At 43.8% G+C, this 27,490-nt stretch overlaps 2 protein-coding genes across 2 annotated transcripts in view; both read right to left on the bottom strand.

The window, feature by feature from the left end:
- The window catches only part of LOC142313057 (uncharacterized), a 178,934-nt gene extending 158,948 nt beyond the window's left edge, over positions 1-19,986 (bottom strand). Inside the window, exons 1-2 of the mRNA XM_075352043.1 lie at positions 19,891-19,986; positions 9,514-9,660 (exon numbers count right to left, since the gene is read on the bottom strand). The gene's annotated coding sequence lies outside the window, so the exon portion shown is untranslated. The remainder of the gene's footprint in view (positions 1-9,513; positions 9,661-19,890) is intronic.
- A 246-nt stretch (positions 19,987-20,232) lies between these two features.
- Positions 20,233-20,732, bottom strand: LOC142313056 (oocyte zinc finger protein XlCOF29-like). The gene is made up of 2 exons (XM_075352042.1): positions 20,587-20,732; positions 20,233-20,457 (listed from the first exon to the last, which is right to left on the bottom strand). The coding sequence occupies exons 1-2, from the start codon at positions 20,662-20,664 to the stop codon at positions 20,233-20,235; spliced, it is 303 nt and encodes a 100-aa protein (XP_075208157.1). The 5' UTR covers positions 20,665-20,732.
- Between the last annotated feature and the right edge of the window lie 6,758 nt (positions 20,733-27,490).

Raw genomic sequence — 27,490 nt, 5'->3', positions numbered from 1 at the left:
ATTCCTGAATAATCTTAGACATCGGAGCAACTGACTCCGGAGGCAATTTATACTGACGCTGTGGAGGCGGATCTCGGCCTTCAATTTTAACAATCACGTCCTTCATCGTTCCAACCTCATTTCTGTACTGAGCCCATAAAGAAGGAAACCGCTGTACTAACTCAGTCAATACTTCATCACCACCAGTTTCAGGCCACAAATGATCTGCTGACGCTACATCGGTCAAACAAATGGTCCCGACATGACTATATTCATTTGGATCAATAACTACCGCCTTACAACCATTAGAGTCTTTCCAAACTGTTTTGTTACCCAAATCAATAATCCAGCCATGCTTTTCCATAAAATCAGTGCCAATTATATTCTCAGTATCCTGACAACACCAAATATCCATTTTTGTTTTCAAAAAACCAGGTATTTCCAAAGAAACATCCTGCGCTAATGTCACCTTTGTTCCATTTTTACCACTGAAACCAACAATTGTACATACAGGGGAATCTGGCTTTAAATGTAAATCAACATTTGTGACACTCAATTGCGCACCTGTATCAAGGAGAAATGTTACTTCCTGACCTTCAAGATTTACCTTTAAAAATGGTCGACCACAGCTATCCATTGAAACTCGAGTGACAAATTCCAGTGGATGGAACCTGGGGACCGGCTTTGCTAGTCAGGAGGATGGAGAAGGGACAAGAGCAGCAGGTGTCTTGCTTCTTCCATCCAATCCCTGTATGGTCATTTCCCTTATTTGTCTGGTAAGAGGTGCATATGGTGATTGGTTATTTCTGTTGTCAGTATGAGTGGGTGCATATGAAGGTGGAGGTGCTGAAGATGGGGGAGGTGCACTGGATGTGTTTGGCATCAGTCCATTTTCTTTACACAGCCTTTCCTCAACTCCCGCCCTCAGGAATTTCTTGCATTCCCACTTCAGATGTCCAGGTAGGCCGCAGTAGTAGCAATGTATATTGCTCTTCCTGTTACCCCCCCCTGAATTCTTGTTTTTAGAATTCAACACCGGTCTTTTGTTGTTTTTGATCTGTTTTTCCTGGGATACTAATGTGTCAGTGTTCCCCTCTATCATGGCTATTTTTGACTTTACCTGATTTTGCTTCATTCGTCTACGTATTCTATCAATAAATGACGTGGCCTCTTGTAGACTTTCCATCCTAGAAGCTATTTCGAATGAAGCAGGTTCCAAATATTTAAACTTTTTAACAAAGGCCTTGACCATGGAAGTCGGTTCTTGATCAGATCCGATTTCCATTATCAAACGATAGCCTTGTTCGAATTTCACTAAAAAGACAAATGGATCCTCCTGTATGTGTGTTTTAAGGTTTTCTAACAATTCGACTGTTGGGGTAGACTCTCCTGTGGTAAAGAGAATTAACTGTCTCAGCCTATCTTCCTTTGTGTCATGGATCAGGTCATCGTGTTCGTTTGGCCTAGGTGTTGCTTGTAACCTTTTTGCCATGTGGGAGGGAAGCCATACCCTGAAAATCTTGTTTCTCTGTTCATTCGTTAGATTATATTTATCTGAATGTGACTCAAAAATGTCCGCATTATGGAAGGCGTCCATTTTATCATCATATTTGGGTATGTCTTTAATGATTTTCATTAATTGGTCATGGATTTTAATGTTAAGACGGGCTGCTTTGTCATGTAACTTCTTTTTCCGAAGTCCCTCCTCATTCAGACTCTCGTCCTCGGCTATATCCAGCCTGTCCGGTATGTCTGAACCTGAGGCAGGTGACGCGGAAGCATCTGTCTTGTTCTGTCTCATATTAACAGATACATATTTAATATCTTTCCGTAATTTTGATATTAAATCTGCTCGTTTCCAACTGATCCTTCAGATGTTCGATATGTTCTGCTAATATCGAACAATTTGGACAATCTGTTGTTTCTGCATCTGTGATGTGTGTATCTGTTGTATTGGATGTGTCTGTTGTAATGGGTGTATCAGTCACCATGCAGATGGTGTGTGCATATGGCTGTGCCCCACCCACCATGGAGCTGTAAGTGTATACCATACCCAATACATTCTGTATCTTTTTCTGTAACCGTTTCACAGTAAAAAACTTCTTATCTAACTTAGTATTCTCAAGTTCACATTGCCGGTACAAATTTGACCATAACTGTGCGTCAGTATGCGTATGGTCAAATGAATACACTACATTACTGTTACTAGAATAATCATGAATGAAATCCATATCTCACCAATATGTGATGCGTTGTCCTGGAATGGCTCCAATCGTCTATGGATCGATGGTCCTGGAATGGCTCCAATCGTCTATGGATCAATGGTCCTGGAATGGCTCCAATCATCTATGGATCGATCGTCCTGGAATTGGAAGTCCTCAGATGTCCGTCAAGGCTTTGACACATACGACCTCCGTGCAGCTTGTCACATTAAACCTCTGTAAGGTTCTGTGATGTGGACACAGTGTATCGTTTTTTGCCTGCAGCTTGGACAGAGAGTTTTACTGCACTGACCCCCCTTCTCGGACAAAGGGCAGGGAATAACGTGAGAAAAAAAGTCTTCCAGCAAAAGGCAGCGTGAAAGAAAAAAAAAAAAAATCACCACGCACAGAAAACAGCTGTGCCTCTCAATCATTCAGGCTGATGCTCGCCAAATATGTTAAAAATATGGTTTGACGTGACATATGCAAAGCCAGTATATTAATGATTGGAGCAAAATAGGTGCAAAAACATATATGGATTTATTCAGATAAAAGTTGAAGTTACAGTCATTACAGAAAAGTTACTGTCTTGGCTTGAGTTAATAGATGGATAGACAGATAAGTAGAGAAAAAAAACAGAGTGTTTATCTTACATCGCTGTGATGTGTGTAAGCCGTCTCTCTGTAGATCGTCTGGTCGAGTCTGGTGAGTCCGTCCTTCTCCTTCCTATCTTCTCCTCATCTTCTCCTCACCCTTTGAAGTGTGGTCCTCTTTTATAATTCAAACCCCACCTCCTGATTCTCCTTATCTCTTTACATGGTATTACAAGAAGTAACTATCCTTTTTTAATTCTAGCTTATGTCATGGCACGTACACTTATTTTTTCTAAATAAGTGTCTTGCGCAGTAGAGACTTGTAAAACTAAACCACTTCGACATATATATAACTCTTTTGAAGCTCGCTGAACTCTGACCTTAGTGTAACAGAAAGAAGATTCTCAAAGCTAATTTCAGTTCTTAGCACAAATTCCAAACAGAATATAGCAGTTCGTTGAAAGCTTTGAGGAACAATAGCAGATGGCTTTGGTTCTACCATGTCAACCCTTGGTTAGCAGATTCAACATTCACAAAGTCACTCTTAAAGGGGATGTGGCAAAATATATACATTTTATGAATGCATATATTCAAGTTTATGAATCAAATCTCCATAAACTCACTATTTTACAGTAACATTCCGCTCACACACACACACACACACACACACACATCCAATCACAGTAACATTCCGGCACACACCCGATCGCAGTAACATTTTGCTCTCTCTCACACACATACCCAATCGCTCTCTCTCACACACACACACACACACACACACACACATCCAATCACAGTAACATTCCGCTCACACACCTGATCACAGTAACATTTTACTCTCTCTCACACATATACCCGATCGCAGTAACATTCCACTCTCACACACACACATCCAATCACAGTAACATTCTGCGCACACAACCGATCGCAGTAACATTTTGCTCTCTCTATCACACACATCCAATCACAGTAACATTTCGCTCTTACACATGATCACAGTAACATTTTGCTCTCTCTCACACACATACCCGATCGGAGTAACATTCCACTCTCTCACACACATACATTCAATCACATTAACATTCCACACACACACACACACACACACACGATCGCAGTACACTTTCTTGAAAAATGTAATATTACCAGTTATGTATATTAAATTTTATGACAGGGTGTTGATCCAGGGAACTAGTCTGATTGCCGTATGTGGAGTCAGGAAGGAATTTTTTTTCCCATTGGAACTTGTTTGCCACATTGGTTTTTTTTTTTGCCTACCTCTGGATCAACATGTTAGGCTACGGGTTGAACTAGATGGACTTCGAGACTCCCTTCAACCTTAAAAAGTATGATACTATGATACTATGAATTTCACACACATCTGGTGATACTGCTTCCGGCCAACAGGAGTAATGACCTGTGTGGAACGCAGGGGGACCTGACGATAACACAGATGTCCGGGATCTGGTCAGAGCAATTCTCCTGGGGGAAGGGAGGGGGGGGGTCCGCCTTCTTTTGGAGATAAACTTAGCAGTGTTCCCCAATAAAAAGCCCTAGCACATTTTTCACGGCAATAAATAATATAATACTGTCTAATTTTCGGGAAAACACTAATATCTCTGCAACGTAGATGAGTGATTAAAGGATAAAAACTTCTTTAGTCAGCTCTGCAATCACTGTTCAGTAATGTGGCCAAATAACATGCTCAAACTGATGCAAGTTCCTCTTATAACCCTATAGACCGATGCAAAGTCGGGTAATTATTCTAGTCCCCTATAAAAGAATGATTTAAAAAACGCAAGTGTTTTAACCCCTTCACAACCTTTCACATACTCATATGTCATGGTTAGGAAGAGGTTCCCAACCTACGACATATGGATATGTCATGGCTATCATGAAGATGTGACCGTATGATCACCTCCGTGAGCTCGGCGTGAGTGATAGCCGAACTTCGGCTCATATCCTTAATGTAATTCTTGGTTCAATGTTGCTATACCAGCTGCATACCATATCCAGTCCACATTTAGTCTCATCTGATAACTAAGAGGCCATAATTATTAGACGTCACATGCTTGGTGTCTGACATTTGTCACGTATTCTGCTGGTCAACCCCTTTTAAAATGCAGTTTTAGTGTTTATATAAAGTATTTTACATACATGGTGAATATTTCGGCTTGTTCTATGCATTCTACTTGCTAATATTTATTGGTCATTGCATACAGTACATTTCCTTATCATTTATTGTTCTAAATTGCTTTCCCTTTTAGACTTGCAAATTAGTCAATAACATAACTCACTGAAAATTTTCATTTACAATTCATCAATAAAATAAATTTATAAAATATGAAACGTGTGAAATTTTTCTACTTTAAAGAAAAATGTAATTTCTTTGTTAAACATCTTCCCATTCTCAAGATTCCTCTGTGTGTGTTCTATCATTCCTAACAAGAGTTGATTTACAGGAACAACAATCCCCACATTCTGGACATGAATATGGCTTCTCACCTGTATGAGTTCTCAGATGTACAGCAAGATATGAATTCTTGGTAAAACATTTTCCACATTGTGGGCATGAAAATGGCTTCTCCCCTGTGTGAATTCTCAAATGTGCATTAAGATTTGATTTATTGGTAAAACATTTCCCACATTCTGAACAAAAAAATGGTGTCTCCCCTGTGTGAACTCTCAGATGTGCTTTAAGATCTGATTTACTGGTAAAACATTTCCCACATTCATGACATGAAAATGGCTTCTCTCCTGTGTGAATTCTCAGATGTACTTTAAGATATGATTTACTAGTAAAACATTTCCCACATTCGTGACATGAAAATATGTTCTCGCCTGTGTGAATTTTCAGATGCCCATTAAGATATGATTTACTGGTAAAACATTTCCCACATTCATGACATGAAAATAGGTTCTCCCCTGTGTGAATTCTCAGATGTGCAATAAGATATTCTTTCTTGTTAAAATATTTCCCACATTCTGGACATGAAAATGGCTTCTCCCCTGTATGAATTCGCAGATGTGCTCTAAGATATGATTTACTAGTAAAACATTTCCCACATTCGCGACATGAAAATGGCTTCTCCCCTGTGTGAATTCTCTGATGTGCTTTAAGATATGATTTACTGGTAAAACATTTCCAACATTCATGACATGAAAATAGGTTCTCCCCTGTGTGAGTTCTCAGATGTGCATTAAGATATTGTTTACTGGTAAAATATTTCCCACATTCTGGACATGAAAATGGCTTCTCCCCTGTATGACTTCTCAGATGTACAATAAGATAGTCTTTCCTGTTAAAACATTTCCCACATTCTGAACATGAAAATGGTTTATCCCCATTATGAGTGTTTTGATGTTCAGCATCGTTTTTGAGATTTTCATTTTGCTTAACATTCTGTAATAAATCAGAAGATAGGTCCTGTTGATGAGGAATAGATGATAGATTTCTGTTGTGAAGGGCTGGTGATATATCTTGAATCATGTCGTGATCTTCAGATATATATGGCTTGATACCATAATCAGCTGCTTCAACATTTGTAAATGGCAGATATCCCTCTGACGCAGAGTCATCTGCCAAGAAAAAAAATACAGATTTTTTCAGAAATTCTGCCTTTTCAAACAAATTGTATTAAAATTCAATTAATAGCTGATGAAAACAGAGGTATAAACTGCAGACATCATTGCAAGGACTAATAGATGATGATATTAACCCCTTAACGACAGCCGATACGCCTTTTTCACGGCAGTCATTAGGGGCCTTAATCTTCAGTGATGTTTTTTCATGTTGCTGAGTATTAAGTAGATATCGCCATCCAGTGGGCAAACATCCAATCATCCACTGGCTGACCGCTGTATATGACAGGACACACCTTGCGCCATCGCACTCTGAGATCATCTGATGACGCCAGGGTATGATGACCTGTTAGACCCAGCTTTATGCAGAGTCTAAAAGGTAGAGTCTAAAAGGCAGAGTCAGTGAGAAACTAACAGGTCTCAGGTACTGCAATACACTAGTACTACAAAACATGAGACCAAATATCAAAGTAACAAAAATATTCATGTCTAACAATGGGTCAGAGTGAAAAATAAAAAAAAAAGTTAAGTGTAAACCCCCCCTCCCCCCCCAAAAAACCATGAAAACCCGTTTTGCCACTAAAAACGCAGCTTCTGGGTTAAAACAAACAAACAAAAGATATTTACACATAATTGATATTGTCACATCCGGAACGACTGTCTGGTCATTTATTTTGTATGGAGAAAACAGTAAAAGAAAACAACCTAAATTATGTCACGAGGTGTGATGGGATCACTAGGAACAGTGGAGCCTAAACTGTCCCTCAGGTTAAAGGAACCCTCCAAATTTACAACCAGCAAAGGGTAATCAAACAGGGAAAATTTTATGGTCCATCAAAGTACAAAATAGTACCACCACCCCATGATTACAGTAAATGGATATAAAACTGACTCGAATGATTATAGAACCAATTCACACACAAGAATCAGAGAAATTCAGATAAAAGAATAAGTCTTTATTGAAACAAAGTAAAACCAGGGCAGGGGTGTAATTACATAACAGTGCAAAAGGTGGCGTACATGAGCAGTGAGGAAAATCCTAATGTCCGGTTAAATGTATAAACAATCAACTCAATATAGCCTCAAGGGAGCCCAGTACCAGGGATAAACTAGATTGTGCACCTACGTGGGGCGGTGTTTTGTTGAGAATGAATCCTTATGCCCTCCGTAGTGATGACGCGCTCCTCTTCGTCTGCACGCTTCATTGGTGTGTACAATGCGCATGCGCCATTTTGACTTGTTCCGATTGGCTGGGGCACTGCATTTATACCCTCACTCTGCCGATATGAAGCCACGCCCCCCTGACGAAGGCTAGCGCCGAAACGTGCGTAGGCGGGACCTGGCGTCATTTCAGCGGTGAGTGTAAATGTTGTCCGGTGATATACCTCTCTTCATATATTAGTTCCTTGAGGGATACTACCCACCATGGGGTGCACAATCTAGTTTATCCCTGGTACTGGGCTCCCTTGAGGCTATATTGAGTTGATTGTTTATACATTTAACCGGACATTAGGATTTTCCTCACTGCTCATGTACGCCACCTTTTGCACTGTTATGTAATTACACCCCTGCCCTGGTTTTACTTTGTTTCAATAAAGACTTATTCTTTTATCTGAATTTCTCTGATTCTTGTGTGTGAATTGGTTCTATAAAGGAACCCTCGTTGACCCTGATCCCAAAGATATGCCTGAAGGTGGTGATGTTTGGGCCGCCTTCCTTACCCTCACTCCTATACAACCCTGGTCTAGTGGCCCCCTATCCCTCCCTCCACCAAGGAGAGGGCTGGGACAGGAGTGATTAATCCCACACAAATAAGTAGATGGGTGGAAATAAAAAACAAAAAAACTCAAACTCACAAAAGGTACAGACAATACATGATCAGTAGGAAGCTAAAAGAAAGGGAGGAAATAATCAAACAACAAAAGTATTTTCACAACACACCGAAGTTCACCAGCAACAGGATATCAAAGCAAAAAGACCGGGATCGCAAAAGCTATAATTGGCATGGGAGTACAGGCTCCACCATCCTAAAAAGGGTGGAGGCGACTGTGATAGGTCTCCTGCAACGTGTAACTCAAACAGTAATCCACAGACTAGAAGATATCAACTCCTGCAAGCCCCATTACTACCAAGAGCACAGCTGGTCAACGTCCGAGCCTTTCTGTGCAACTCAAAAGGAGTATCGTGAAGAGTGTCTGACTCCGCTGTGTGAACAGCATCAAAAGTAGTCTTGACACTCAGCGAGTTTCCAGTTAGACACCATGTGACAAAACAATGCCAAAATAGATTTTCCATCATACTAAAAATTTTATAAGAAATGATCAAAAAAATCATGTTACAAAAAAAATGGTAGAACTGAAACCGTTAAAACCGTCCTGAAAAAAAACAAAAAACACAAAATGCCTCAAATCGAGAAAAAAAATAAATCGTTTTGACCTGAAAAAATAACCAACCTTATCAATTTTATATAAATAGTACCAAAAAAACAAACAGTTCAACAAAGTTATGTTTTAGAAACTTTTTGTTATGAAACTTATATGCCTTATGGATAAGTACTAAGCCATCGCATTCATCTGTTAATGTAATAAGTACTCGTCTCTTGGGGACCAAGACCAGACAAGCTGGTACACTGACAGACCCCGGGTGTGTGCTCTTGTCTACGATGCATCGCTATTAATTGGACCAACAATGGCAGATGTGGATCTCACCCCAAATTAGCTCTCAAGAAGGGAGTTTCCACAACAATGGAATAGAAAAAGCTAATTTTTTTTTATAAAAAAAAACAAACAAAAAAAACAAAAACATGTTTAGCATGTACCAATTGTGATTGCATCAACCGGTAAATAATAAATATAGAAGCTACTACTCACCTGGGCGGCTATCTGTAGGAATCTCCTCTTTACTCCGCTCATCACCCCTCACATATGTCTCTGTGGTATTAATATGGGGCAGATCTTCACCCTGAAACAAATATTGTAAAAGTCACAGACAGATGGAGAAGTCCCATCTATGATCAGCTCTAATCCTGCCATCTCCACCGCTCTCATTACACAAGTATAAAACATATAATACTGGTGGATAAAACAAGACTGAGCACAAGACCTTCACAGCCGTCTGCACATCATAGGGTGATTTCATGGCACCTTCTCTCCATCTACCTGATGATCCTGAGGAACATCGGGATCTTCTTGTTTATAGTCCTGTGGGAGAAAAGGACAGGGACATCTCTCTGGTGTTGTCCTCTTTCTGGATAGATCTGGAGGAAACACATCCTGAGGAACATCTGGATCTTCTTGTTTACAGTCCTGTGGGAGAAGAGGACGGGGACATCTCACTGTCATTGTCCTCTTACTGGATAAAATCTCCTCTTTACTCCGCTCATCACCCCTCACATATGTCTCTCAAATTGATATAGAAGGGTTAATAGTTTCTCTATTTCTTCATTAAAGATTTATTGTTATTAGTAAGTATATCTGATGGTAGTTCATAGTCATGGAGCCTACGGAATAAGAGACAGGCTCAAGGATTATTATGGTCTCTAAATGTTCTTCTTATCTTCTTCTTATCTCATATGCATGACTCTACATTTTTGTTTTGCTAAAACTTAAAGGTCATATGAGCAACTAGTAAAGTTCAGCTAGAAGTTTTTTTTCTTTTTCTTTTGCAATATCACATTGATCTGTAAATGGTATAAATAAACTGTACTTTCATTAAATAAACAGAAGAAATTGATCATGCCCACATGGATGCTGGTCTTTTCTCTCCGAGCGCTCGATCTTGATTAGGTCTGAAGAGGCCTAATTGAGAAGACCTCACTGGTGATCCCATAAGCTGACTTGTGACAAAACAGAACAGCTACAACAGTTTTTGGTGCCCAACGTGGAGTCGTGGCCAACCAGCCTATTCGGAAGAAGTTTTGGGGACTCTTGAGACAGTGAAATTTCAGCTGCAGCAAGGTGAGAAGCTTTATTCTTACACTTCATTTCACTCTCTCTGATTTCCCGAATATTCTGGGTAAGGCTGTACACACGGTTCAAGAACTCTGGCATCACCAGTGAGTATTGTTTTTTTCATGCATGTCTGAATGAGAGTTGAAATATAGAGTAATAAGATAATCTGTTGTCCGTCTATTAACTGATTGCATAGATTGCATAGCACGGAATTTGGGACAGTCTCTGTATAATTGCATTTGCTGTGTTGCTGTGTTTTGTGTTTTGCTTTGGCCTTCTTTGCATCTTTGATGGGCAATACTCTGGTCTAGGGATATGTGTTCATAAGTGGTTCCATACTAATGCCTAGATAAAGTAGGCAGGCAATAGGTTGTTGTATATTGATGAGAAGTTTTTGAATAACAAAGTGATGAGAAATTGAGATAAGAGACTTGGTGAAATAATATGTATGTATAAGTTTAATGGTTATAGGTCATACTGTGGACTGTGAAAAGATGTTCCGGTTGTGAAATGTCACAGGGCATAGCCATATAGAGTATTTGAGTGGATACCTGACATATGTATTTTTTCCCATCAGTGTCAAGAGCGGTTTAGATAATTTTATTTGCATGTGAGGTTAACTGATCCTTGGAAGGTGTATTGTTACATATGTTTCTAGAATCAATGAATGAGTAGGACAAGTGGTCATGGGATCTGTCCTTATAGTGAGATATTGTGTGTTTCTTCCCCTCAAAATGGGGATGAAGGTTTTATAGTAAAGTAGAATATTAGTACTGTGAAGGTATATAAGTAGTCTCAATTTTCTGCTGGGATTGTGTATTATACCAGTGGGTATTAGGATTGTGTTTTGGAAACTGAATCTGGACGAGATAACACTCTTGCTAAACAAACTGTGCGCTGACATTCTTTTGGGAGGGGTCAAGTGAACAGCTGCGCGATTTTCTGCCCTCTGTGAGAAGTCAGCTCTGTTAATTGTATTGGTTTAACTCTAGTTTGCGTTCGTTGCTGGAATACTTTGTAAAGGACCAGCATGGAGTAGCCAACTGCACATCAGGTCTAAGTGGGTTAGAGGAATTGTGGCCTTCCCACTTACATGGAGGTGGTCTAGCAGGTGAGAGGACTATCACACCTGGTCCTTCCTGCTTTAGTCATCTGGTCTATTGGGTGAGAGGTGTTTTTTAACCCTTCCCAATACGCCCTGCAAGTGTAGCAGGTGAGAGGTGGAGCAGGTAAATGCTGATTGAGCCTTCTTGCTACCACTTGAGAGCCCATTCTGACTTGCCAGAAGAAGTGTGGCCTGTTAACAAGGTTCAGGGACACTGAGAGGGCATTTGCAGAAAGGTGGGCTGTGTGGGAATAAGTTGAAGCCATGGGCAACTTGTTCAGTGTGCAGCGTGGTGCTCCAGCGGGATCCAAAACAGCCAAACAGATAGTGCAAGAAAGAGAAGGCAAAGAAGCAGTGAAAAATGTCAGACCGATACTCAAAAAGGCAGACATGCCAGAGTACGGATGTTTGGATGTAGAGAAATGGCACAGATTCAGGGAAGAAAAGAGAGGTTGGATAAAAGACAAGAGGGTAGAGCAACAAGTAAATAAATGGTGTCGTGTGGCTGAAGAGGTGCAGCATTGTGGATATAAAGAGACCACAGCGGGAGATAAGGTGTATTATGAATGTTTTAATGCACCAAAAGCAGGAATTGTGACTGCTACCGCCCCCCCTTCACATAAGCAGAAACCCAGACCAGATGAATGGACTTGTAAACATTGTAGTCAGAAAAACCCAGACTGGAGAGGTACTTGTGCTACGTGTAATGTTACTCGCCCTAGGCAGATTGCACTAAATCCTGTTCGAACCAGGTCACATGTGATGACAGAGGACGCTGACACTGAGACAGAGGTAGTGAAGGAATTGAGTTTTGCGGAGGAAGCTGACGGTGAGGAAAGGAAAGAACGCGCTGGGACCAGTACAAAAAAATCAGATACATCCCGACCGAGGAAGGTCACAAGAATCAGACAGACACAGGAATATTACCCCTGGAGCCCCTCTGACCAGCTAGCTATGTTGAAACAGTTACCTGACCCTGAAAACCAACCTTTCCCATTTTACAGGCAAATACAGACAATACAGGTGACTTATAAATGCACTTGGGCAGACCTCGAGAGTTTGGTGACTGCAAAGGCAGGTGACGTGCTGGGACACATAATTAAGACGCATACTGATATGATAAATGAGCAATCATGGATCATGGATATTCAGTCTGAGAGGTCTGGAATGACGTACTGTGAGGCATTGAAAGGATGGGCTACAAAGAAACAAACAGAGCAGTCTGTACTGATGACTGACGTGACACAGCAAAAAGGGGAGAGTATAGAGACGTACTTTGGGAGGTTACAGCTGAAGTGGACAGACATGGGGTACAGTGCAAGAAATGACCTTGATATAAAAATATTGGTGAATGCATTCATTGACGGTATGAATAAGTTTTTACGAGAAGCAGTACAGACGGCCAGACCTGAGTGGAGAAACATGGACCCAACAGACCTTCTGCAAGTAGCTAAGGGGGTTGAACTGACAAAATGCAAGCGACCAGTTATGTATGCTAGAGCACAAGGAAGACAGTGGAAGCAGAGAGGGAGGGCACCAGGTGACCTAGCGACCGTACAGTGCTGGAATTGTGGACAGAACGGACCTTATGCCAGACAGTGCAAAAACTCCAAAAAGGAGAGTGAGCAGACTGATTTCCCTCCTCCCTTGCCTCTGACCTAGGAAACTGGCAACCCAGTGACAAATGTGTACCCTGTTTTCGTTCCCTCAGGACCTGGTCCCACCTTACTTACGACCATAACCATGCCAGGGGGGAAAGAGGCAGAATTTTTAATTGACACTGGGGCAGCCGACACTGTGGTACATAAAGACCTGATAATGCCAGACATGATCACTGACGAGACTGTGGAGTGTGTCGGGGTGGAGGGATTGGTGTCTGAAACTCCATTGACAAAACAGATGAAGCTGAGATTACAAGATAGCCAGGAAATTCTCACAAAGCTTATTGTTAGTGAAAATACTCCTATGAATTTGCTGGGGGCTGATGTGTTAAGTGCTATCCAGGCTACCATACAATACACCCCAGAAGGTATTACAGTCACAAGTCCCCTCTCTGACAAACACTTGTGCAAGATTGCAGCAATGGTGTACATGTCCAAATCTGCGAGAGTGTCCGATACCAGAACTGGTGAAGACATAGCAATGCAACAAGTTCCAGACATTGTATGGGCAAAGGGAAAAACTGATGTTGGTCGGCTTCCTATTCCCCCAGTCATGATAAAATTAAAAGAAGGCTCCACTCCTCCTTGTTTAAAGCAGTATCCCTTAAGCCCAGCCAAATCAATGGCCCTGACCAGAGATATAAGAGAATACGTGGAAGCAGGGGCTCTAGTACAAAGGTCCTCCCCCTGTAACACTCCCTTGTATCCAATCAAGAAAAAAGGGCCCAAAGGTTCCCCTGACACGTACAGAATGGTGCATGATTTGAGAGCTGTCAATGCTGTCACTGAGAGTGTAACACCAATTGTTCCAAACCCACATACCTTACTGTCACAAATCCCAGGGACCTCCAAATGTTTTACAGTAATCGATTTGGCAAATGCATTTTTCTCTGTGCCTCTACACCCTGACTGTCAGTATCTTTTTGCCTTCACACATGAGGGGAAACAGTACATGTGGACAGTCCTCCCGCAAGGAGGAATGAATTCACCTACCATTTATTCTACAGCTATGGCAGGAATTCTGGAGCAGTGGCAACCGCCTCATCCACAGGTTACGCTATTGCAGTACGTGGATGACCTTTTGCTCTGCTGTCCAGACCAGACGTCCTGCAGAGAAGCCACAATTTCTTTGCTGTGTTTTCTGGCAGAGAATGGTTGCAAAGTTTCACGTGAAAAATTACAGTACTGTAAGCAAAAGGTAACATTTTTGGGTCACTGTATCTCTGAAGGTACGAGACACCTGACAGAGGAGAGAAAACAAGCAGTCCAAAATCTCTCCTTACCCAGGTCCCACCGGCAACTGCGCACCTTTTTGGGCTTAGTGTCATACTGCAGGCCTTGGATAAGGTCTGCCTCGCAAATGATGCAACCCCTCTATGATTGTCTGGCATCTGACCCCTTTGACCTCACTCAGGAAGCTATTGATTCCTTTCATTCCCTTAAACTACTCATTGTATCTGCCCCGGCCCTGGGTATTCCAAATTACGATCAACCATTTTTCTTGTTTTGCACAGAACAGGGAGGGCATGCGACAGCCGTCCTCACACAGCAACATGGTGACAAACAAAGACCAATAGCTTACTACTCAGCGCGATTGGACCCAGTTGTCAGAGGGTCACCCACGTGTGTCCGTGCTGTAGCGGCTGCTGCAGTACTGCTAGGGAAAGCTTGCGAGATCACATTGACATTTCCCTTAACAATTTACTCCCCGCATGACATTCATGCTATACTTGTGCAAGTCCAACCAAAACACCTGTCTATGGCCAGACAGCTCAGACTTGAATGTGCCCTTCTGATTCCTGAGTATGTCACCCTCAAGAGGTGTAATGTTCTGAATCCAGCCACCCTTTTGCCAGTAGATTCAGAAAAGGGGGAATTGGTGACAATGGTAGCAAGTGAGGATGAATACTTTGACATGACGCACGAGCATGACTGCATAGAGCTGATGAGTCAGGAGACAGCAGGTTTTCCACATGTCTATGATACACCTATTACTAATGCAGATTTTGAGTTTTTTGTAGATGGCTCCAGATACCACCTGGATGGGAGATTCTACACTGGATATGCAGTAGTATCCTCACATGAGGTAATCCGAGCTGAACCACTCCCGCCGCACATGTCCGCGCAGGAGGCGGAGCTAACAGCACTCATTGAGGCGTGTAGAGCGGGGTCAGGTAGGAAAATTAATGTTTATTCAGACTCAAAGTATGGATTTGGGATCTGTCATGATTTTGGCCCTATCTGGAGAAGTAGAGCTTTTCTTACGTCAGCTGGTAAGCCTATTAAAAATGCAGAATTGGTAAAACGGTTAATGGAGGCACTAATGTTACCAGTCCAGGTTGGCATCATTAAGGTGAAAGCACACACAAAAGGTGACTCACTGGAGGTAGCGGGCAATAGAAGGGCGGATGCGGCTGCGAAAGCAACGGCAAAGAGGCCTAGGGATCAGAGGATAGTGGCAGGGAGCCAGCAAGTCCCAGCCACAGTGAGTCTGGATGTCCTGAAATCCCTCCAGCATCAGGCTGCCCAAACAGAGAAGGAACACTGGGGGAAAATGGGAGCTGGGCTGAACTCGAATGGAGTATGGGAAAGTAAGGACAGGTTGTGTTTACCAAGGTCCCTGTTCCCTATGATGGCACAAGCAACACATGGCCCCACTCACGCCTCAAAAAGTCACATGTGTAACCAGGTGAATGCCTTCTGGATCGCTCCTGGCTTCAGTTACGTAGCCTCCAAACACGTACAATCCTGCATTATCTGCGCACAACACAACCCAGGTAAAACAGTAAAAGTCCCTAAGAAAGCAACACCCAGACCGCTCTATCCGTTTCAACGACTGCAAATAGACTACATACAACTACCCAAGGTAGGAGTGTATGAATACGTCCTGGTATGTGTAGATCTCTTCTCAGGATGGGTTGAGGCCTATCCAGTAAAATGTGCAAATGCTAAAACAACTGCAGAAAAACTGATGAAGGAACTAGTCTGTCGGTATGGCATCCCAGAAGCCATAGAAAGTGACAGGGGTACACACTTCACTGGAGAAATAATGAGGGACATTATGCAGGCCCTGGGAATAGAGCAGGCATTCCATACCCCTTATCATCCACAGAGCAGTGGAAAAGTAGAGAGATTAAACGGGACACTTAAACTAAAAATTCAAAAGGCCATGGCAGAAACAGGAAAGAATTGGGTAGAGTGCTTATCCCTGGCACTCTTTTCAGTCAGACACACTCCAAATAGAAAGACAGGCTTGTCTCCTTTTGAAGTCCTGTTTGGTAGTGCCCCAAAAACAGGTCTCTACTTTCCACAAGTGTTACAGATGCAGCACGGCACTATGACAGCCTATGTCCAGGCCTTACAGGAAAGACTTAATGTGGTGCATAAACATGTCTTTTCATCCATTCCAGATCCCAATGCAAGTGCAGATGTGCATCAGCTGAATCCAGGTGATTGGGTGGTCTTGCGCAGACACGTGAGAAGGAGCCTAGATCCACGCTTTGATGGCCCATTCCAAGTCCAGCTGACCACATCCACCTCAGTGAAACTTGAGGGAAAACCCACCTGGATCCACGCCAGTCACTGTAAAAAGGTCACTCCACCGGCAGAATGACAGTTTTGCTAATTATCCTGCTAGGTGTAGCAGGGTTGCTGCGCCAAACAAAGACACTGAGTGAACTTTTAACTACGGACTGGGATAATAAACTCATTCGCCACCATATTTCTCTTACTGAGGACATGGAAGGAGAAAAGCCAAAAGACTGTTGGATCTGCACACACAGTCCTATTTCTTCAAAGACTATGCCTTATTTAGCCTTACCTCTGGAACCACAGGAGGTGTTGGTACCAGACTGTATACACAATGAAACCTGGACTGAATCTAGATTTTTGGGAGAAGATGTACCTCGTGATGTATCTGCTACATTGACTATAGTTGGATGGGTCACTAAACCCTGGTTCCAGCTAAATATCACACGACCCGATGGATACTCGTGGTGGATGGAATACGATTCAGACAAGGGCATAATTGCCAAAATAAAGACTAAGATTCCTCATTCGGGCCCCATTCCCCATGATGGATTATGGTTCAGTCTTCAATACAATGGTGTTGGAAATTGTGGAAAAGACAATAACTGTTTCTATATACATACACATGACTCAACCAAGGACAATGAGACAGTATATCAGAAGGGTATTGAGGGCTGTACATCATCATTTATTAGACGGACTTTTAGGAGGGAGCGGGGTAGCTGTATCTCGGGTATGACGGGAAAACAAATGAACAATACATGGTGTGCTCATAAAGTCATGAAGGGGCTTCTGAATCTGCTTTATTGTGTACAAAGTCAAACTCACTTTTGTATTTTCCCAGAGGGAGTGTTTTTGGTTTGTGGGAATCGTGCTCACAAGTGGGTGAGCCCTGACATGAGAGGGGTTTGCACACTTGCCAGACTTACACCAGCCACTTTCATAGTTCCTCATAGTGAAGTAGATGTAGCAGCTGTCCCAATTCATACCTTGTATAAACGAGCAGCAGATAATACACCCCGGCCAAATGGTAGGCCTCATGTAGTAGAAATGGGAAAAGCAAATAAGGTATTTAGTGCTATTTTCATACACCCTTTCTTAATGCAAATGTGGGACAAGCTAGTAGAGTCCACTGACTACCTGGATGATCAAATTTTTCGGGTTCTTGAGATTCTAAATGCTACCAATGCTATACAAAAACAATTAATTGTAGTCACTAACCAGCATACTATAGTGCTAGACTTTGTGACAGCAAAAGACGGCGGAATGTGTCAAATAATTGGTCCTGCCTGTTGCCATTACATTGACCCTGCAGGCAACCTCCAGGTTAGAGCAGATATACAGAAAACAAGTGAACTTAGGGATAAATGGTTAAAAGAGCACGATGCCAACAAGGACTCCTGGTGGGGAAATACATTTTCTTTTATGAATCCAGCTAATTGGTTTAAAGGCATAGCAGGTTGGGTTTCTGGCATTATACAAACCTGTATGCAAATATTGTTGTTCTGTCTACTGCTTTATATAGCTGTAAAAACATTGATATATGCATTACCTAAACTAATGAATAATGTATGTTCTAAGAGTCCCAGCATTGAACCCTCTGTAGTTTACTACGGACCCCAAATGGCCTCTGCTGACCGGGAGTAGGTGTCCACACTGAGGGTGGATGGGTGAAGTGGTAGGAAGACCCCTCATGGGTACTAGGCCCATGAGCCAGCAGCTCCTGTTTGGACGCCTACTGACCGTGTAGTGAAGGTTATACCATTTACAAAAGGGGGAAATTGATATAGAAGGGTTAATAGTTTCTCTATTTCTTCATTAAAGATTTATTGTTATTAGTAAGTATATCTGATGGTAGTTCATAGTCATGGAGCCTACGGAATAAGAGACAGGCTCAAGGATTATTATGGTCTCTAAATGTTCTTCTTATCTTCTTCTTATCTCATATGCATGACTCTACATTTTTGTTTTGCTAAAACTTAAAGGTCATATGAGCAACTAGTAAAGTTCAGCTAGAAGTTTTTTTTCTTTTTCTTTTGCAATATCACATTGATCTGTAAATGGTATAAATAAACTGTACTTTCATTAAATAAACAGAAGAAATTGATCATGCCCACATGGATGCTGGTCTTTTCTCTCCGAGCGCTCGATCTTGATTAGGTCTGAAGAGGCCTAATTGAGAAGACCTCACTGGTGATCCCATAAGCTGACTTGTGACAAAACAGAACAGCTACAACACAGTGGTACCTCGCTTAACGAGTAACCCACTTAACGAGAATTTCTCTTAACAAGCAAAGCTTTCTGTAAATTTGTAACCCGCTTTACGAGAAAGCTTTGCTGTACGAGCGAAATCCTTACCGCACACACTTCCGGTTCCATACATCCACCGCGCTCTGACCCGCACTTGCAGTCCACACACACACGCACGCACAAACACACACTATTATGCTCACCTTACCTTCCGTTCCACCGCCGGTCTCATGGTTCTTGTAGTTCCCGGGTACATGGCGGCGAACTACCAGTACCATGAGGCCGGCGGTGGAACGGAAGGTAAGGTGAGCATATAATATGTGTACCTTCCGTTTCATCGCCGGCCTCCTGGGTCCTGTAGTGGGCCGCTCCGCTCCGCTCCACTCCACTCCACTCCAGGCATCGGCATCCATAGCGACGAAGCAGAAACTTCCTGGTTGCTGTTACCGCTTCTCAAAGACAGCGCACTGGCCAATCAGAGGCAAGCGGCTCTGCCTTTGACGTCAGCGCTCTGGCAGGAAGTTCCGCCCTCGTCGTTATGGTTACCCGATACACGGCCCGCACCGGAGAACAGCAAGTCCCAGGAGACCGGCGATGGAACGAAAGGTAAGGTGAGCATATAATGTATACGTGTGCGTGCTTGTGTGTTTGTGTGCGTTTGTACATGTTTGTGTGCGTTTGTGCATGTGTGGAATGATAGAATAGGGGACCAGGATGGGACATTTAACACATTGTGGAACGAATTGTCAGCATTGCAATGATTTCCTATGGGAAATCTTGCTCTGCTGAACGAGTAACTTGATTAACAAGCACAGTCCCAGAACGGATTGTTCTTGTTAAGCAAGGTTCCACTGTATTGTAAAAGTCACAGACAGATGGAGAAGTCACATCTGTGATCAGCTCTAATCCTGCCATCTCCACCGCTCTCATTACACAAGTATTAAACATATAATACTGGTTAATAAAACAAGACTGAGCACAAGACCTTCACAGCCGTCTACACATCATAGGGGGATTTCATGGCACCTTCTCTCCATCTACCTGATGATCCTGAGGAACATTGGGATCTTCTTGTTTACAGTCCTGTGGGAGAAGAGGACGGGGACATCTCTCTGGTGTTGTCCTCTTACTGGATAGACCTGGAGGAGACACATACAGGGACTGAATTCATTCCTTACATACAGATAATTATAGGCCGTGTGTATTTAGTCCTGTCTATTACCTGGTGATGTGAGGGGCTGGGGAACCTCCATCATGACGTCCTTGTACAGATCTTTGTGTCCTTCTAAATACTCCCACTCCTCCATGGAGAAATAGACGGTGACGTCCTGACACCTTATAAGAACCTGACACATACAATGATACTGTCATCCCCCGATCCCTTCATAGCGTTACTGTATAATGTCCCAGCATTCCCAGCAGTGTCACCTCTCCAGTCAGCAGCTCAATCATCTTGTAGGTGAGTTCTAGGATCTTCTGGTCATTGATGTCCTCATGTATCGGGGGGTGAGGTGGAGGCCCCGTGATTGGGCTCAGGGGTCTTCCCCATCCCTCAGACACAGGGGCCTGATAGCGCTCACTAGAGGTCTTCTTCACTACTGTGTAATCCTGGTTATGGAGAGACACAGTAAGAAATCTCACTACAGACATTTCCAGAGTCCTCACCTCTCCAGTTCTGTCCATCTGTTATTCCCATAGATAAGAATGGTGTAATGTGACGTCATCAGAATCTCTCACCTCTCCAGTAAGCCGGAAGAGGATCTCTAGGGTGAGGTGTAATATCCTCTCTGCCATCTTGTCCCTGTCCATATCCATCCTTCACGGGGCAATCAGGAGAATTCTCTTCTATAGAAGATCTCCACTGAGAGGATCCGATATTGTAGGGACCTGAATGGGGAGAAGATGACTATGTAATATCATAAAGAATCCGCTGTAATACAATTACTGGAGGCTTTTTATCCCATTACTGGCCACACATATTATGTTATTATATAGTGTTCACCTGTTTTGGGTGAACACTACATAATATAGTATAGATTTTTTTTCTTATGCAGACTCTGTAAGTGAAAAAAAAAACAAAAACTCTCATCTTCACTGCCACATTGATTATCATTCGTCCAAGTGCTGTCTTTTTTACAGGAATGGATTGGTGCCGATAACAGCACGGTAGTCGAGGTTAGATAGGATCTTCACAGCCCCCAGAATGTAGTCGTTATAGTTTTGTATCACTCTACCATGCCACACTTTTGGAATATTTATTTACCCACAGTGCAGCAGATAATCCGCTTTTCCCTCTTCCTTTTGATACACTATGTTGGAATTCTTTTGACTCGTGGAGCAGCAGCAGCTGGAAATGTACATCAGCTGTTTTAAGAGTTTTTCTTTTCACAACCACACAAAGTGGGTGAATATCGCAACACCAAAACTACAGGTATCCCATTAATGCCCTATACCAGTGATGGTGAACCTATGGCACGCGTGCCAGACTGGGCACGCAGAGCCCTTTTTGCTGGCACGCGCGCGGTCACCACACTGAGCCACTTTGAACTATCGGTGTAATCGCGCCAGCAGTTCAAAGTTGTGTTTAGTAGAGGAGACATCTCTCCTCCTTCTTACACGCCTCCTCTCCTGGGCCGCAGGCCTGTTGCCTAGAAGACGGGGGAGTGTCAGTAGGCGGCGCCAGCGTCTTGTGGCCGCACCGGAACTGAACTGACTGAGGACCCAGCGGCGTGCAGCGGAGGAGCGGAGGCTGGAAGGTGAGTTTTTTTATTTTTATTTATAAGCTGTGTGCGGCTGTGGCAAGGTGTGGTGGGACAGAGCCAGCACGGGGCAAACAGAGCACGGGGCATACAAACAGAGCACGGGGCATACAAACAGAGCACGGGGCATACAAACAGAGCACGGGGCATACAAACAGAGCACGGGGCATACAAACAGAGCACGGGAAAAACAAACAGAGCACGGGAAAAACAAACAGAGCAAGGGGTAAACATGGAGAGCAAGGGGCAAACATGGCTGCAAGGATGGGGGAAACAAGCAAAGATGGAGAGAAACGTGCAAAGATGGGGGAAACGTGCAAAGATGGAGAGAAACATGGCTGCAAGGATGGGGAAAACATGGCTGCAAAGATGGGGAAAACCTGCAAAGATGGGGAAAACATGACTGCAAGGATGGGGGGAAACATGACTGCAAGGATGGGGGGAAACATGACTGCAAGGATGGGGGGAAACATGAAAGGATTGGGGGAAACATGAAAGGATTGGGGCACATGAACATGTCAGGATGAGGAAAAATGCCAGGATGGGGAACATTTAGCAGGAAGGGTGACATTTATCAGCATGGGGTACATTTACCAGGATGGGGTCATTTAACAGCATGGGGGAACATGCCAGGATGGGATATATTTACAATGATGGGGTACATTTACCAGGATGGGGTATATTTACCAGGAATGGGGTACATTTACCAGGATGGGTAATATGCTGGGATGGGGTACATTTACCAGGATGGGGCCATGATGGGGACAATTATACCTGAATGTAGGAAATATAAGTAAGGATGGGGGACATGTTTACCAGGAAGTGGCCAGGAAGGGGGACAGAACTACACAATGAAAAGGGAGGGGAGCAACTCGTACATCTTTAGGGGATTTCAAGATGTTCAGACTTTGAAATGTAGATGTGGATTACAGGGTGACATCTGATTGCATTCCAGGCTAAAATCTCTGTCTAATATGCTGCAATTTTTTCCAGAAAGATCAATCCAACTGCTGTGTCTGGAAAGGGCAGGAGCTCAGCTTCAACGTGTGGTAAGCATGCATGAGCGTGATGCCCCCTGCTAAAGAGAAGAGAAGACTGCAAAAGGTAAGGTTACAATCAATTATTTACATAATAGGATTGGTTGGCACTTCAGAAAAAAAAAAATGGGTTTAGGGCTACAGTTTGAGCACTCGGCCTGTGAAAGGTTCGCCATGACTGCCCTATACTGTGCTCTTTCATTATCCCACAGCCTACGCCATCTTGTTGCTCATGTGAAGCTCAGTCGCCGGCTTGGCTTCTTAAGGCCCAGTCACACTAAACAACTTACCAGCGATCCCAACAACGATACAACCTGATAGGGATCGCTGGTAAGTTGCTAGGAGGTCGGTGGTCACACTAAGCGACGCTCCAGCGACCCCACCAGCAACCTGACCTGGCAGGGATCGCTGGAGCGTCGCTACACGTGGAAGCATGCTGCGCTTGGTAACTAAGGTAAATATAGGGTAACCAACCCGATATTTACCTTGGTTACCAGCGCACACCGCTTAGCGCTGGCTCCCTGCACACCTAGCCACAGTACACATCGGGTTTATTACCCGATGTGTACTCTGCTACGTGTGCAGGCAGCAGGAGCCGGCTTCTGCGGACGCTGGTAACCACGGTAAACAGCGGGTAACCAAGAAGCCCTTACCTTGGTTACCCGATATTTACCTTCGTTACCAGCGTCCGCCGCTCTCAGCTGTCAGTGCCGACTCCTGCTCCCTGCATTCCTAGCCACAGTACACATCGGGTTAATTACCCGATGTATAGTCTGGCTATGTGTGCAAGGAGCAGGAGCCGGCACTGACAGCTGAGAGCGGCGGACGCTGGTAACGAAGGTAAATATCGGGTAACCAAGGTAAGGGCTTCTTGGTTACCCGCTGTTTACCGTGGTTACCAGCGTCCGCAGAAGCCGGCTCCTGCTGCCTGCACATTTAGTTGTTGCTCTGTCGATGTCACACACAGCGATGTGTGCTTCACAGCGGAAGAGCAACAACTAAAAAATGGCCCAGGACATTCAGCAACAACCAATGACCTCACAGCAGGGGCCAGGTTGTTGCTGGATGTCACACTAAGCAACATCGCTAGCAAGTTGTGCCTTAGCAGCGATGTTGCTAGCGATGTTGCTTAGTGTGACGGTACCTTTAGAAGTCTGTATTGTTCGCATTACACTTATCACGGGTGTGTCACGGTTGACAGACAACCCTCTTGTGTCCAGCTCAGAAGGTCGCTGGGTTTGGCTACACAAATTGCTTCTTGATATTTCATTCTTTCTTCTTTGGTCTGAATTCAATTCCATGTATCTTCTATGTCAGCGTTAACTCTGTCTCCTTTAGGACCCTGTGGACACCTTGGCAATTTAGCTGCTAATCCTTATCCCCACTCCCTGAGTCCATACATACCTACATTTCCCCTTGGATTGTTGCTGGCGATAAGAATTACTCCTATGCTGTCTACATTGCAGGCAGTCGGCTTGGAATCACCTGTGAAGACACATTGTTGCATGTTGCTGTATTTCTTCCAAACTGATCCTGGAGATCAGTTGTCAGTTTGTATTCCCTTGATTGTTTTCCCGGTGTGTTTTATAGCACTTAATGGGGTTGACTAGTGCTCATCCCGTTCAGTCACTGCCTAGGGTCCATTTCAGGGTCAACCACGGTCTAAGGGGCACTTTGCACACTATGACATCGCAGGTGCGATGTCCGTGGGGTCATGTCGAAAGTGACGCACTTCCGGCGTCGCTCTCGACATCGTAGTGTGTAAATCCTAGATGATACGATTAACGAGCGCAAAAGCGTCGTAATCGTATCATCGGTGTAGTGTCGGGGAATTCCATAATTACGCTGCAGCAACGGTACGATGTTGTTCCTCGCTCCTGCGGCAGCACACAATGCTGTGTGTGAAGCCGGTGGAGCGAGGAACATCACCTTAACTGCTACCCGCAGCTCATGCCGACAATGCTGAAGGAAGGAGGTGGGCGAGATGTTTAAGTCCTGCTCTGCTCCGCCCCTCCACTATTTGCCGCCTGCCGTGTGACGTCACAGTGACGCCACACGACCCGCCCCCTTAATAAGGAGGCGGTTCGCCGGCCAGAGCGACGTCGCAGGACAGGTGAGTGCATGTGAAGCTGCCGTAGCGATAATGTTCGCTACGCCAGCAATCACAAGAGATCGCAGCTGCGACGGGGGCGGGGACTATCGCGCTCGGCATCGCAAGCATCGGCTTGCGATGTCATAGTGTGCAAAGTGCCCCTAAGTATCCTGCTTGATGCATAGGTGCGGAACCTATCTAGGGATGTCAAGGGAGCCAACGGAAGGTTTTATTAGGGAGTCACCATCTTCTCCTTCTCTAGAGACAGGGTTCCTCTCTTTCCTCATCTCGTTTTTCGTCGTTTGCCTAATTTTCCCCCATACCTAGTATGACAACTACAGGGCATTTAAGTAGAAAAATTGCATGAAAAATACCCTGACTATAAATAAATAAATTGCAAGTGCTTAATAACAGGGTACTTAGTGTATACATTTTTGCAAAAAGGCAAAAAGCTGTCTCACCTCGTCACGATGTACCCATCTGAGACAGTCCCTAACCTACTGAAGTTAAAAACATTATCAATACCTGACTTGTGTCATGTCAAAACTCCAATATGAATGGTGGCAAGTGGTCAGTTGTGTCTCAGATTAAATACACAGCAAAGTGAGACGCAATTAGCTGTTCAGTCTCAGTATTAGGAGGGCTGCGCCCCCAACTTGCAGTCTGTCTCAGATCGGTACACCGTGACGAGGTGAGACAGCTTTTTACCTTTTTGCAAAAATGTATACACTAAGTACCCTGTTATTAAGCACTTACAGTTTATTTATTTATAGTCAGGGTATTTTTCATGCAATTTTTGTCTTTGGCTTTTTTCTAGTCTTAAGGCTGCAATTCACATGCTTAATGTTGCATGTTTACTGAACATTGTTTCAGCTCAGGTTTTTGGTGTTTTTAGGGCATTTAAGTAGAAGCATGCAATGGTGATTTGCTCATCTCAAACGATTTATTGAAACAAAATCCAACAACAGTGGTGGGTATACCCCCCCCCCCCCAAAAAGATGGCAATGTCTCAACTTGTTGTGTGGCCTTGAGCATCAATTAAAGTTTACAATGACGTTTCTTTCTGTTCACAAGTGAAGTTATTGTCTGTGGAAGCCGGCATCCCACTCGTCTTGAAGGGTGGCCCTTATGTTATTTAGGTTCTGGGGTACAGAGTAATGAACCTCTAGAAAGCAACAGCTGATTCCATAGTGAAGTCTAAGGGGTACTTTACACGCTGCGACATCGCATCCGAAATATCATCGGGGGTCACGTCGTTAGTGACACACATCCTGCGCCGGTAGCAACATCGCAGAGTGTAAATCCTTTGTGCGATGATAAACAATCGCAAATGCGTAGAAAATCGGTGATCTGTGTAGTGTCGGTCATTTTCATAATGTCGGGTCGACCGCAGGTACGATGTTGTTTGTCGTTCCTGCAGCTCCACACATCGATGTGTGTAAACCCGCAGGAGCGACAAACATCTCCTTACCTGCGTCCTGACGGCAATGCGGAAGGGAATAGGTGGGCAGGATGTTATGTCCCGCTCATCTCCACCCCTCCGCTTCTATTGGCCGGCCAATTAGTGACGTCGCGGTGACGCCGAACGCACCTCCCCCTTGAAGGAGGGATAGTTTGGCAGTCACAGCGACGTCGCTGACAAGGTATGTGCGTGTGACGCTGCCGTAGCGATAATGTTCGCTACGGCAGCAATCACCACATATCGCATGTGCGACGGAGGCGGGTAATATTGCGCTCGGCATTACTAGCCAATGCTAGCGATGTCGCAGCGTGTAAAGTACCCCTTAATCTGCCCTTTTCTTCCATTAGCTGTATGTAACGATATGTAATGTACTATATACAGTACAGACCAAAAGTTTGGACACACCTTCTCATCTCTAGAACAACTGTTAAGAGGAGACTTTGTACAGCAGGCCTTCATGGTAAAATAGCGGCTAGGAATCCACTGCTAAGGTCAGGCAACAAGCAGAAGAGACATGTTTGGGCTAAAGAACACAAGGAATGGACATTAGACCAGTGGAAATCTGTGCTTTGGTCTGATGAGTCCAAATTTGAGATCTTTGGATCCACCCACTGTGTCTTTGTAGAAAAGGTGAACGGATGGACTCTACATGGCTGGTTCCCCCTTTGAAGCATGGAGGAGGAGGTGTGACGGTGTGGGAGTGCTTTGCTGGTGACACTGTTGGGGATTTATTCAAAATTGAAGGCATACTAAATCAGTATGGCTATCACAGCATCTTGCAGCGGCATGCTATTCCATCTGGTTAGCGTTTTGTTGGACCATCATTTATATTTCAACAGGACAATGACCGCAAACACACCTCCAGGCTGTGTAAGGGTTATTTGACTAAGAAGCAGAGTGATGGGATGCTACGCCAGATGACCTGGCCTCCACAGTCATCAGACCTGAACCCAATCGAGATGGTTTGGGGTGAGCTGGACCGCAGAGTGAAGGCAAAAGGGCCAACAAGTGCTAAGCATCTCTGGGAACTCCTTCAAGACTGTTGGAAGACCATTTCCAGTGACTACCTCTTGAAGCTCATCAAGAGAATGCCAAGAGTGTGTAAAGCAGTAATCAAAGCAAAAGGTGGCTACTTTGAAGAACCTAGAATATAAGACATATTTTCAGTTGTTTCACACTTTAAGTATTTCATTCCACATGTTTTCATTCATAGTTTTGATGTCTTCAATGTGAATCTACAATTTTTAGTCATGAAAATAAAGAAAACTCTTTGAATGAGAAGGTGTGTCCA

This window comes from Anomaloglossus baeobatrachus, chromosome 5, assembly GCF_048569485.1.
Source record: "Anomaloglossus baeobatrachus isolate aAnoBae1 chromosome 5, aAnoBae1.hap1, whole genome shotgun sequence".
NCBI classification, from domain to species: Eukaryota; Metazoa; Chordata; class Amphibia; order Anura; family Aromobatidae; genus Anomaloglossus; species Anomaloglossus baeobatrachus.
This window is presented reverse-complemented; position numbering and strand designations above follow the sequence as displayed.